The sequence below is a fragment of the Pleurodeles waltl genome, chromosome 11, assembly GCF_031143425.1.
Source record: "Pleurodeles waltl isolate 20211129_DDA chromosome 11, aPleWal1.hap1.20221129, whole genome shotgun sequence".
Taxonomy (NCBI): domain Eukaryota; kingdom Metazoa; phylum Chordata; class Amphibia; order Caudata; family Salamandridae; genus Pleurodeles; species Pleurodeles waltl.
This window is the reverse complement of record NC_090450.1, coordinates 19,909,083-19,921,901: the sequence shown is the minus strand read 5'-3', so window position 1 is coordinate 19,921,901 and position 12,819 is coordinate 19,909,083. Positions and strand designations below refer to the sequence as shown.

General features: G+C 45.0%; 1 protein-coding gene across 9 annotated transcripts in view; it reads right to left on the bottom strand.

Moving 5' to 3' along the window:
- LRCH3 (leucine rich repeats and calponin homology domain containing 3) overlaps positions 1 to 12,819 on the bottom strand; it is a 311,841-nt gene that overhangs the window by 135,048 nt on the left and 163,974 nt on the right. For 8 of the 9 annotated variants that reach the window (XR_011199321.1, XR_011199322.1, XM_069212842.1 and 5 more), the window contains exon 11: positions 5,726 to 5,821. The exons of the other annotated variant lie outside the window; for it this stretch is intronic. Coding sequence is in view for 6 of the 8 variants with exons in the window: in XM_069212842.1 (XP_069068943.1) it covers positions 5,726 to 5,821 (96 nt within the window). In the remaining 2 variants the exon portion in view is untranslated. The remainder of the gene's footprint in view (positions 1 to 5,725; positions 5,822 to 12,819) is intronic. 9 annotated transcript variants of the gene reach the window in all.

Here is a 12,819-nt window from a genome sequence, read left to right as displayed (position 1 = left end):
TTAGACTGAGGACCCCAGCTGGCCTGGCTAACCACAGATCACCAGGTGCCACACGTCTCCAACTGATTTGGAAAGAAACCAATAGAAATGCTCCCAACAACTAATGAACAAGTTACTTACCTTCTGTACTGCTTTATCAGGTAGACACACTATCTGGCCATAGATTCCTTACCAGAGAATTTACCTAAGGGGTTAGACTGGATCCAGAAATTCTCGAGCAGTACTTCTGCCTGCTGGTAGATGGCATCGATCAGCTCCGCATCGTTATAGTCCATGCAAAAAGTGACGTGTGCAGGGCTAACATCAGTTTGTTTTCGTGCCATTTCTGTGCTAGGAGCAGGGAGACACAACAGAATGCTTCTGGACCGGGGTGCAGACACTAAGGATATATAAAGATCATTCCTTAGCTTAAAAAAAAAAAATACATTGTTTGCACGAGCGGAGAGGATGGGAGAGTCGGCTAGAAGTGTGGGGCTAGATTCAGCCTCTACCAGATAAAGCATTACAAAAAGGGAAACTGTTCTCCGACCTGTAGATTCTAGCCACAGATTCCTTACCTTAGATTACGTACACAAGCAATACCTGCACAGAGGTGGGTCGACAAACAAACTGAGACCTGTTACAATGAATATGACTGTCCAGGTAGTAATGCTTGGTGAACGTGTGATGAAGCCCACATCGTAGCGCGGCTGATGTCCAGGACAGGGACTCCGCAAACTAATGCTGTTATCACAGCCTTGGCTCTGGTGGAATTACCCGGCAAACTCTAGGGGGTTACTTTGGTGCCAATGCCCAGCAGATCTCAATTCACAGAACAATCCATGTGGATATGGTCAGTATCTACACAGCCATCCCTTTTTCTTGCTCCAGCGAACCCAATGAAGGGTTGATCATGCACCCAGTGTTCCTTACTATGATCAATGTAGAACAAGGAGGCCGGAATCCCACTGAAGAAATGAGTCTCCAAGCGAGAGTCCCCTTGGAAACTTCAACACAGAAGTTCTGGCACTGTGTATTCTTGGCTGTGGCAAACCGATCTAACCAAGGTTCTCCCTATCGCAGAAGAGATCTAGCACCATCGCCGGGTGGAGACAACATTTGTTATCTGCAAGGTATCAGTGGCTAAGTTCATCTGCCCTGGCGTTCAGAGATCCCACCAGTTGATGTACGACCAAGAAAATGTCCTGACATCCCAGCCATGTCCAGATACACATGGTGTGACAAGGTCTATGACCCAAAAGTGCCCTGTTGTCCATAAACACCTGAACCAGCCTTCCCTTGATAGAAGGAAGAAAGGCTTTCAATGCCAGGTGAAGCAATCATCTCCAATCGGCTTATGTGGAGCTGCGACTGCCGGAGACCAGTATCCTCTGATCACCACCTCTCCCAAATAGCTACCCCAACCCAACAGTGACACATCTGTCACCACTGTGAGCTCTGGGTGGGGAAGGGAGAGGAGTCTATCCCTGACTTAATTGTGAGTCATCAACCACCACTGCAGATCTATTGCCTTTCCTTCCAATATCTGGAGCAGGTTGGAGAGATTTCCATGATGCTGTGACCATTGGGACTTCAGGTCCCACTGCAGAGCCCACATACGCCAACAAGCATGTGTGACCACCAGAATGCAGGCACCGTGATGCCTAGTAGCCCCCAGAGTCAGATCACCAAAATCCAGGACAGAAGCCTAAAAATCTGAATCATAGCCAGAATATCCTGGACTCAGCGCCACAGTCTTCACAGGTCTTGGAGTTGTGGCTGACTCCAGGCATCAGAGGTAAACCAGGTGGGGGTCTGTAAGAGACACCTGTCTGTGACATGAATCACAGGGTTTAAACCTCACAGGTTATTTATGAGACATCCCTTAGCAGACTGGGAGATAACTTAAAAAAAAAAAAAAAAAAAAAAAAAAAAAAAGAAAAAAAGGATTGACAAAACATCAACAATCGTCCATACTCCGTAATGCATATTGTAAGGAAATGCCTCCTTGGCATGGTTACCCCCTGACTTTTTGCCTTTGCTGATGCTATGTTTTGAATTGAAAGTGTGCTGAGGCCTGCTAACCAGGCCCCAGCACCAGTGTTCTTTCCCTAACCTGTACTTTTGATTCCACAATTGGCACACCCTGGCATCCAGGTAAGTCCCTTGTAACTGGTACCCCTGGTACCAAGGGCCCTGATGCCAGGGAAGGTCTCTAAGGGCTGCAGCATATCTTATGCCACCCTGGGGACCCCTCACTCAGCACAGACACACTGCTTGCCAGCTTGTGTGTGCTGGTGAGAACAAAACGAGTAAGTCGACATGGTACTCCCCTCAGGGTGCCATGCCAACCTCACACTGCCTATGCAGTATAGATAAGTCACCCCTCTAGTAGGCCTTACAGCCCTAAGGCAGGGTGCCCTATACCATAGGTGAGGGCACCAGTACATGAGTACTGTGCCCCTACAGTGTCTAAGCCAAACCTTAGACATTGTAAGTGCAGGGTAGCCATAAGAGTATATGGTCTGGGAGTCTGTCAAACACGGACTCCACAGCACCATAATGGCTACACTGAAAACTGGGAAGTTTGGTATCAAACTTCTCAGCACAATAAATGCACACTGATGCCAGTGTACATTTTATTGTGAAATACACCCCAGAGGGCACCTTAGAGGTGCCCCCTGAAACCTTAACCGACCATCTGTGTAGGCTGACTGGTTCCAGCAGCCTGCCACAACCGAGACATGTTGCTGGCCCCATGGGGAGAGTGCCTTTGTCACTCTGAGGCCAGTAACAAAGCCTGCACTGGGTGGAGATGCTAACACCTCTCCCAGGCAGAAGCTGTAACACCTGGCGGTGAGCCTCAAAGGCTCACCCCTTTGTTCCAGCACCGCGGGACACTCCAGCTAGTGGAGTTGCCCGCCCCCTCCGGCCACGGCCCCCACTTTTGGCGGCAAGGCCGGAGGAGATAATGAGAATAACAAGGAGGAGTCACTGGCCAGTCAGGACAGCCCCTAAGGTGTCCTGAGCTGAAGTGACTAACTTTTAGAAATCCTCCATCTTACAGATGGAGGATTCCCCAATAGGATTAGGGATGAGACCCCCTCCCCTTGGGAGGAGGCACAAAGAGGGTGTACCCACCCTCAGGGCTAGTAGCCATTGGCTACTAACCCCCCAGACCTAAACACGCCCTTAAATTTAGTATTTAAGGGCTTCCCTGAACCTAAAGATTTAGATTCCTGAAACTACAAGAAGAAGAGGACTGCTGAGCTGACAAACCCCTGCAGAAGAACAGAAGACACCAACTGCTTTGGCCCCAGTCTTACCGGCCTGTCTCCTGCCTTCCAAAGAAACCTGCTCCAGTGACGCTTTCCAAAGGACCAGCGACCTCTGAATCCTCAGAGGACTGCCCTGCTTCAAGAAAGACAAGAAACTCCTGAGGACAGCGGCCCTGCTCCAAAAAGACTGCAACTTTGTTTCGAAGGAGCAGATTTAAAGACCCCTGCAAATCCCCGCAAGAAGCGTGAGACTTGCAACACTGCACCCGGCGACCCCGACTCGACTGGTGGAGAACCAACACCTCAGGGAGGACCCTCCGGCGACTCCGAGACCGTGAGTAACCAAAGTTGTCCCCCCTGAGCCCCCACAGCGACGCCTGCAGAGGGAATCCCCAGGCTCCCCCTGACCGCGACTGCCTGAACTCCATTTCCCGACGGCTGGAAAAGACCCTGCACCCGCAGCCCCAGCACCTAAAGGAACGGAACTCCTGTGCAGGAGTGACCCCCAGGAGGCCCTCTCCCTTGCCCAGGTGGTGGCTACCCCGAGGAGCCCCCCCATTGCCTGCCTGCACCGCTGAAGAGATCCCTTGATCTCTCATTGGAAACCATTGAAAACCCGACGTGTGTTTGCACACTGCACCCGGCCGCCCCTGCGCTGCTGAGGGTGTACTTTTTGTGCTGACTTGTGTCCCTCCCGGTGCCCTACAAAACCCCCCTGGTCTGCCCTCCGAAGACGCGGGTACTTACCTGCTGGCAGACCGGAACCGGGGCACCCCCTTCTCTCCATTGAAGCCTATGTGTTTTGGGCACCTCTTTGACCTCTGCACCTGACCGGCCCTGAGCTGCTGGTGTGGTGACTTTGGGGTTGCTCTGAACCCCCAACGGTGGGCTACCTTGGACCAAAAACTGAAACCTGTAAGTGACTTACTTACCTGTGAAAACTAACAAAAACTTACCTCCCCCAGGAACTGTGAAAATTGCACTGTGTCCACTTTTAAAACAGCTTATTGTGTTTTATGTCAAAAGAATACATGCTAATGTAATGATTCAAAGTTCCTCAAGTACTTACATGCAATACCTTTCAAATGAGATATTACATGTAGAATTTGAACCGGTGGTTCTTAAAATAAACTAAGAAAAGATATTTTTCTATAACAAAACCTATTGGCTGGATTTGTCTCTGAGTGTGTGTTCCTCATTTATTGCCTGTGTGTATGTACAACAAATGCTTAACACTACTCCTTTGATAAGCCTACTGCTCGACCACACTACCACAAAATAGAGCATTAGTATTATCTCTTTTTGCCACTATCTTACCTCTAAGGGGAACCCTTGGACTCTGTGCATACTATTCCTTACTTTGAAATAGTGCATACAGAGCCAACTTCCTACGCACAACTTTTGGGGGTCCTGAGACCAATATCTGCTTTCTGTAGTAGTGGCTTGTTTGAAACCTTTAGATTTGGGAGGGGACATTGTCTCCTAGCGCAACTAGAAATCCATTTTACAAGTCATCAGAAGACTGTGCCAGATCAGAAAGCGCAGAAAAAAAGGGAAGTGATATCAGCATGCATTGGAGGGCACTAATTGCAGATCTGCTTTGTCCTTTCTGGGACAGTACAGAGCCAACAGAGAGCTGCACAGCACCACCTAGCAGTGCGCAAGATCATTGTTGAAGAGTTATCCAGATCTAGTCTGGCACCTGAAGATTATTTTTTAAGGTGAGGAATTTGTGGTTATAAGTATGCATCAGGATGCTTTACTTTCAATGTTTCTGAAGCCTGTCCTTGATTAGAATTGTGGCCGAGATTATATTCCCATTTTTAAATGTACTTCAGCGTTTATATGTACACTTGATAATGGCCTCATCATCTCAGTGATGTGGATAAAAAACAAATAAGCATGCCAATTCCCTTCTGCCCTACCCTTGTACCCAGCCTCTAAAAAAGGGAGGATGCTTAGGTTACCAAATGGCAATATTTCAGGAAGGTAAAAGAACAGAGGTGATGCGTCACTTGTCAATCTTTTTACAGCTCTGCAACCAACCCAAAGAAATTATTTGAGACTCAAGAAGAAGGAGAATGTGAATAATGGTTTCTTATTAATGGTTTTCTCCCCAATCCTTGAAAGCCTTTGCTGGCCTGCCGACCATAGGTTCACAGTGGTCAATCTGAGATGCTTTGGGGACTTATAGGAATGTGACAGATTAAGGTAGAGCTATGGTGGTGCTTGAGTACACAAAGAATCCTGAGTTGTGATATCTTCTGGATCAAATACTTGTAATACAATTTACTTTAGCCTAAAGAAGAGTCAAGTAAATCTTTTTCTAACTTTGCATTTTATCCAAAGCCTTCCTAAGGGGGTTGTTGTAAAGATGTTGTGACAATGCCACTAATAGATCCCATGAATAAACAATTTTATGCAACACATTTTTCAGTAATCAAAAGCAAATGAAACCAACTATTTACCTCTCAGTCCTGTCTGAATGACTCCGCCCTGCCTGTTGTCTTTCTCTGTCCTGCGATAAGGGTAGTGTTTCTGGTCTTCTTAATTCTTCTGTATCTCTGTATATTTTTAGTACAAAAACAGAAATGTGTTCTTAACTTGCACAACTAACTTACTCACAAAAAGCTGTGCTGTTTTCTAAGGCTTTAGTAATGCAACAATGTCCGCTTTACACATCTTAGGAGAAGACAGCCTTCTGACCTCATATAATGGGAGATGATGAGTGGCCAGGACATCACCATATACTTCAACAAAGTCCACATTGTGGTCAACATGACCTGGTGAACATCTCCTAGAATCCCATTATAAGCAGATATCATTTCTGCTGATGAGGACAAGCAGCTTTTTTGGCTATGCATCCACACTTATATCCATTAGCTGTCATGGGATCGAGCTTCAAATGAAATTCAGGAAAGATATTCAGAATGCCCTCAGAGTCATAAACTAACCCCTTGTATTCTTTATGTTGTTCCCATTACACCCATTAAGTCCATCAACCCTGTCAGGGTTCTCCATTAGCCCTACCTCCCCCGCATTGCAGCAGACCAAGCCTGTGACCAATTGTCCCATGGGTTTAGCCTCACAGTCTTCACCTCTGAAATCCAAAAGTGTACGGTTCAGTTCTTTAAATATTTATACCTTCCCTCTCTCTGTATAACTTATCTTCAACTCCAAGGATGGCTTCAGGCCAGGTGAAACGGTCTTTTAATACGCTTCAGAATGCCTGAATGTTTAGTCATGCAAAATCCTCCAATGAATGCTTTGAAGTCTTCCCGCACAATGCCTCAAAATTTCCTGATATGTCTTACGTCTCCACAACATCGAGCATAGCTTCAGAGGGAAATTACAAGGTATGACACCCACAGTAAAATCTAGGAGCAGTTATTGATAGTACTAATAAACTGTCAATTTATGAAGTCCTACCTAGGCGTGCTTTACTCCTAGATTATGTGCATCCCTCTAACATCAACCAGAAGTCAATTTTCAACACAGAACTCTGCATCCTAGAATAAAGTGGTAATCTCTTGGTGTCTCAAAGCTATTATGCCTTTTGAAAAAACTACCACTCTGTGCCATAATCTGACATATCCTATACAATGTGAGATATAGGATAGTGTTGAAATAACCTTCTCCAATAATTGTATGGAGGGTGATGCAGGTGCACTCTGCCAACACTCATGTAAGAATAAGGAGCAGTCTTTACTTGGGACGTAGCTATTGATCAGGGTGACCAGTGTTTCTCTTAGCATTCCTTGTACTAAGTGAAATAGATCTGCTAGGGAAAAAGATTTTATACAGAAAAATTCAGGTTCTTTGTAATGAGACGTTTTAGCCCCTGCAACATGCGAAATAAAAAGCACTGAAGCTGTGTGTGCTTTTAAATGTATGTTTGTATTCAGTGAATTTAAATAAGTAAGATTCCTAAAAAAAATAAAAAAATAAAAATAAAAAAAAGAGCATTATTATTAATATCTATTTAGAAATGCAAACAGTGTTCTGTATAAGCCAGCTAACTCTCTAAGTGACTTTATAAATAGAACATAGGGACTCTGTCCCATCATGTCATAACAATGAGTTATGCAACACCTGGTCCAGCTACAAAAGTTTGTTCTGGCGGTTCAGCCAACACCATACAGAGAAAGTGATTTACCTCCTAATCACAAGGATTCCACACACTACCAGTGGCTAAATACCACCCAAATAAACTTGTGGTCAACCTTTAGATTCACATTGCTTATTGTGCTTGTGATATCACACGAACAGAACTCGTGTGAAGCACACAAAGGACTAATGCACCTGAACGCTATTAGTTAATGCAAGATTGTGGGGATGACTGTCCTAGCTTGGTGCAAAACCTTTCCTCCCAACCACCACCTGTTAATTTAGCTCCTGCTCATGTAGAAAAGCCATCAAACCTTCCTAGAGTAACAAAGTACTACAATATTAACTTACAGATTCTGTAATAATCATGTTCCCGACGGTCACTGTACAAGTATCCCTGCTCCTCCACATCCCTCTTCCTGTGATACTCTCTGTGATTCCAGGCAACATTTAGCAACATGTAATCAATATTCTGGCTTTAAAGGAACAGTATTTAAAACTGTCCTTTAAAATTGTTCCAATTTAGAAAAACTGCCTGTATGCAAATATTCTTTGTGCGCATTTTATGTAAAAACAATCACCAATCTTGTTTCACCAACAAAACGTAATAACATTTCTTTCAGATATAATTTTGCTACCTCTGGACTTTATGTAAAGGAGCATTTGTAGAAAAAACACTTGATCAGTTTCCACTCAGTATGGGTGATTTGCAGCTCTCTCCTTAAATTATCAGATTCAATTGAATAGCATTTTAATATATCTGATATGTGCGGGGAGGCGTAGTTGTGTAGCATTACCAATCTCGCAGAGGGACATGGAAGAGGGGGGACTGGCAGTCCCGGATATACACTTCTATTATGCAGCGCACTTGCAGCATGCAGGTTTCGGACGACTGGGAAAAGCGCCTGTTCGGGGGTGGGTTTGGCTGAACTACACTGCCCCAGTTGCTGATGCAGGGAGGTAAGTCGGAGATCCCGGTACCATACCTGGTAACGCACACAGCCAGTATCTGGATCTGGAAGGTGGTGGTAGATAGGGTTATACAACAGCAGGACACTGAGTATGTGGGACTTGAAGCTTTTTCGGAATATACCCTCTATTATGTCCATGGCACAATGGCGAAAGGGAGGATTATGGAAGCGGAGGCCTTGTACCCAGGGGACACCTTTATTACCTTCCAGGAAGCACTGGACACCTTTGGGATAGGTCCACATCATTTTCTACATTATGCAAAGTTAGAGAGTGTAGCAAGGGAGATCTGGGTGGTATTCCCCATGGCTCCCAGACACTCTGCGGTCCTGACGGTACTCCCTGACTGGGGAGAGGGGATACACTCAATAACTCTCTTCTACAAAGTCCTTCGATCTGATGTGAAACAATGCCTGTACCCACATGCAGCATGTGGGAGAGAGACCTCGGCGCACCTATCTCAGATGCAGATTGGGAGAAAGCATTGGGTTTGGTTCATAAAGTATCCAGTAATGAAAATGTCACTTACCCAGTGTACATCTGTTCGTGGCATCAGTCGCAGTAGATTCGCATGTTTTGCAATAGCTCGCCATCTGGTGTTGGGCCGGAGTGTTACAAGTTGTTTTTCTTCGAAGAAGTCTTTCGAGTCACGGGACCGAGTGACTCCTCCTTTTGTCTCCATTGCGCATGGGCGTCGACTCCATCTTCGATTGTTTTTCCCCGCAGAGGGTGAGGTAGGAGTTGAATTGTAGTAATAGTGCCCATGCAATGGAGTGACTAAGTATGCACCTATTTAAGGTTGAGATGATACATATAAAAATAGTTGAAGGTAACTTCCAAACTGCTACAGGCTCCCGGGGAGGCGGGTGGGCACATGCGAATCTACTGCGACTGATGCCACGAACAGATGTACACTGGGTAAGTGACATTTTCAGTTCGATGGCATCTGTCGCTGTAGATACGTATGTTTTGCATAGACTAGTAAGCAGTTATCTCCCCAAAAGCGGTGGATCAGCCTGTAGGAGTGGAAGTAGTCTGAAATAATGTTCTTAATACGGCTTGACCTACTGTGGCTTGTTGTGCGGATAACACGTCTACACAGTAGTGCTTGGTGAATGTGTGAGGCGTAGACCATGTGGCTGCCTTACATATTTCTTGCATTGGGATGTTTCCTAGGAAGGCCATGGTAGCACCTTTCTTTCTGGTTGAGTGTGCCCTTGGTGTAATGGGCAGCTGTCGTTTAGCTTTAAGGTAGCAGATTTGGATGCATTTAACTATCCATCTGGCTATACCTTGTTTTGATATTGGGTTTCCTGCATGAGGTTTTTGAAATGCAATAAATAGTTGTTTAGTCTTTCTGATGTTTTTTGTTCTGTCAATGTAATACATCAATGCTCTTTTGACATCTAATGTATGTAGTGCCCTTTCAGCTACGGTATCTGGCTGTGGAAAGAACACTGGAAGTTCCACTGTTTGATTTAGATGGAACGGTGAAATAACCTTTGGCAAAAATTTAGGATTGGTCCTTAGGACGACCTTATTCTTGTGTAGTTGTATAAAAGGTTCCTGTATTGTAAACGCCTGAATCTCGCTTACTCTTCTTAGGGAAGTAATGGCGATGAGAAATGCCACCTTCCAGGTTAGGAACTGTATTTCGCAGGAGTGCATGGGTTCAAAAGGTGGACCCATAAGTCTAGTTAGGACAACATTTAGGTTCCATGAAGGAACAGGTGGTGTTCTTGGTGGTATAATTCTCCTAAGGCCCTCCATGAATGCTTTAATGACTGGTATCTTATATAGGGAAGTTGAATAGGTAGTCTGCAGGTATGCAGATATTGCTGCAAGGTGTATTTTAATGGAAGAGAAAGCCAGGTTAGATTTTTGTAAGTGAAGCAAGTAACCCACTACATGTTCTGGAGTTGTGTGTAATGGTTGTATTTGATTAATATGGCAGTAGCAAACAAACCTCTTCCATTTACTTGCATAGCAGTGCCTGGTGGATGGCCTTCTGGCTTGTTTTATGACTTCCATACATTCTTGGGTAAGTTGTAAGTGCCCGAATTCTATGATTTCAGGAGCCAGATTGCTAGATTCAGCGATGCTGGATCTGGGTGTCTGATCTTTTGGTTGTGCTGTGTCAACAGATCTGGCCTGTTGGGCAATTTGATGCAGGGTACTACTGATAGGTCTAGCAGCGTTGTGTACCAGGGTTGCCTTGCCCAAGTTGGTGCTATTAATATGAGTTTGAGTTTGTTTTGACTGAGTTTGTTTACCAGGTAAGGAAGGAGAGGGAGAGGAGGAAAAGCGTAAGCAAATATCCCTGACCAGTTCATCCATAGGGCATTGCCTTGGGACTGTTTGTGTGGGTATCTGGATGCGAAGTTTTGGCATTTTGCGTTCTCCTTTGTCGCAAACAAGTCTATCTGAGGTGTTCCCCAGAGTTTGAAATAAGTGTTCAGAATTTGGGGGTGAATTTCCCATTCGTGGACCTGTTGGTGATCTCGAGAGAGATTGTCTGCGAGTTGATTTTGGATCCCTGGTATAAATTGTGCTATTAGGCGAATTTGGTTGTGAATTGCCCAACGCCAAATCTTTTGTGCTAGCAGGCTTAACTGCGTGGAGTGCGTCCCCCCTTGCTTGTTTAGATAATACATTGTTGTCATGTTGTCTGTTTTGACGAGAATGTATTTGTGAACTATTATTGGTTGGAAAGCTTTTAGTGCTTGAAAAACTGCTAGAAGTTCTAGGTGATTTATATGCAGTTTTGTTTGATGTACGTTCCATTGTCTTTGTATGCTGTGTTGATCAAGGTGTGCTCCCCACCCTGTCATGGAAGCATCTGTTGTTATTACGTATTGTGGCACTGGGTCTTGGAAAGGCCGCCCTTTGTTTAAATTTATGTTGTTCCACCACAGAAGCGAGAGGTAAGTTTGGCGGTCTATTAACACCAGATCTAGAAGGTGACCCTGTGCTTGTGACCATTGTGATGCTAGGCACTGTTGTAAGGGCCTCATGTGCAGTCTTGCGTTTGGGACAATGGCTATGCATGAAGACATCATGCCTAGGAGTTGTAGTACCATCTTTGCTTGTATCCTTTGTGTTGGATACATGCGTTGTATGATGGTGTTGAAATTTTGAATTCTTTGTGGACTTGGAGTGGCTACTCCTTTTGATGTGTCTATTATGGCTCCCAGGTATTGTTGTACCTTGCGTGGCAGAATTTTGGATTTTGTGAAATTGACGGTGAACCCTAGTTTGAAGAGGGTTTGTATGATATGATTTGTGTGATTTGAGCACTCTATTAACGAATGGGCCTTGATTAGCCAGTCGTCTAGATATGGGAACACATGTATTTGCTGCCTTCTTATGTGTGCAGCGACTACCGCTAGACATTTGGTAAAGACTCTTGGTGCGGTTGTTAATCCGAAAGGCAGTACCTTGAATTGGTAATGTATTCCCTTGAATACAAACCTTAGGTATTTCCTGTGCGATGGGTGTATTGGTATATGGAAATAAGCATCCTTGAGGTCTAAAGTTGCCATGTAGTCGTGTAGTTTTAGCAATGGCAATACTTCTTGTAGTGTGACCATGTGAAAGTGGTCTGATTTGATGAAAGTGTTCACTACTCTGAGGTCTAGGATTGGTCTCAGCGTTTTGTCCTTCTTTGGTATCAGAAAGTACAGTGAGTAAACTACTGTGTTTATTTGTGTTTGGCACTAATTCAATTGCATTCTTTTGCAATAGTGCCTGCACTTCTATCTCCAGGAGATTGGAATGGTGTGTTGTCAAATATTGTGCTTTTGGTGGTATGTTTGGAGGGAATTGTAGAAATTCTATGCAATAACCATGTTGGATAATTGCTAGAACCCAAGTGTCTGTAGTGATTTCCTCCCATGCTTTGTAATAATGACTTATTCTTCCCCCCACTGGTGTTGTGTGGAGGGGGTGAGTGACATGTGAGTCACTGTTTAGTAGTAGGGGTTTTGGGGCTCTGAAATCTTCCTCTATTCCTAGGGAATTGCCCTCCTCTATATTGTCCCCGAAAACCTCCTCTTTACTGTCCCTGGTAACTGGACGGTGTTGCTTGTGAGGTGCTGGCTTGTGTGCTCTGACCCCGAAACCCCCCTCGAAAGGGTGTTTTACGGAATGTGCTGTAATTCCCTCTGCTCTGCGGGGAGTAGAGTGCGCCCATGGCTTTGGCAGTGTCCGTATCTTTTTTGAGTTTCTCAATCGCTGTGTCCACTTCTGGACCGAACAGTTCTTTTTCGTTAAACGGCATATTGAGAACTGCTTGTTGAATCTCTGGTTTAAATCCAGATGTTCGGAGCCATGCATGCCTTCTGATAGTTACAGATGTATTAATTGTCCGTGCAGCTGTATCTGCAGCGTCCATGGAGGAGCGGATCTGGTTGTTGGAAATGGTCTGTCCCTCCTCAACCACTTGTTTTGCCCTATTTTGTAAGTCCTTGGGCAGATGTTCAATGAG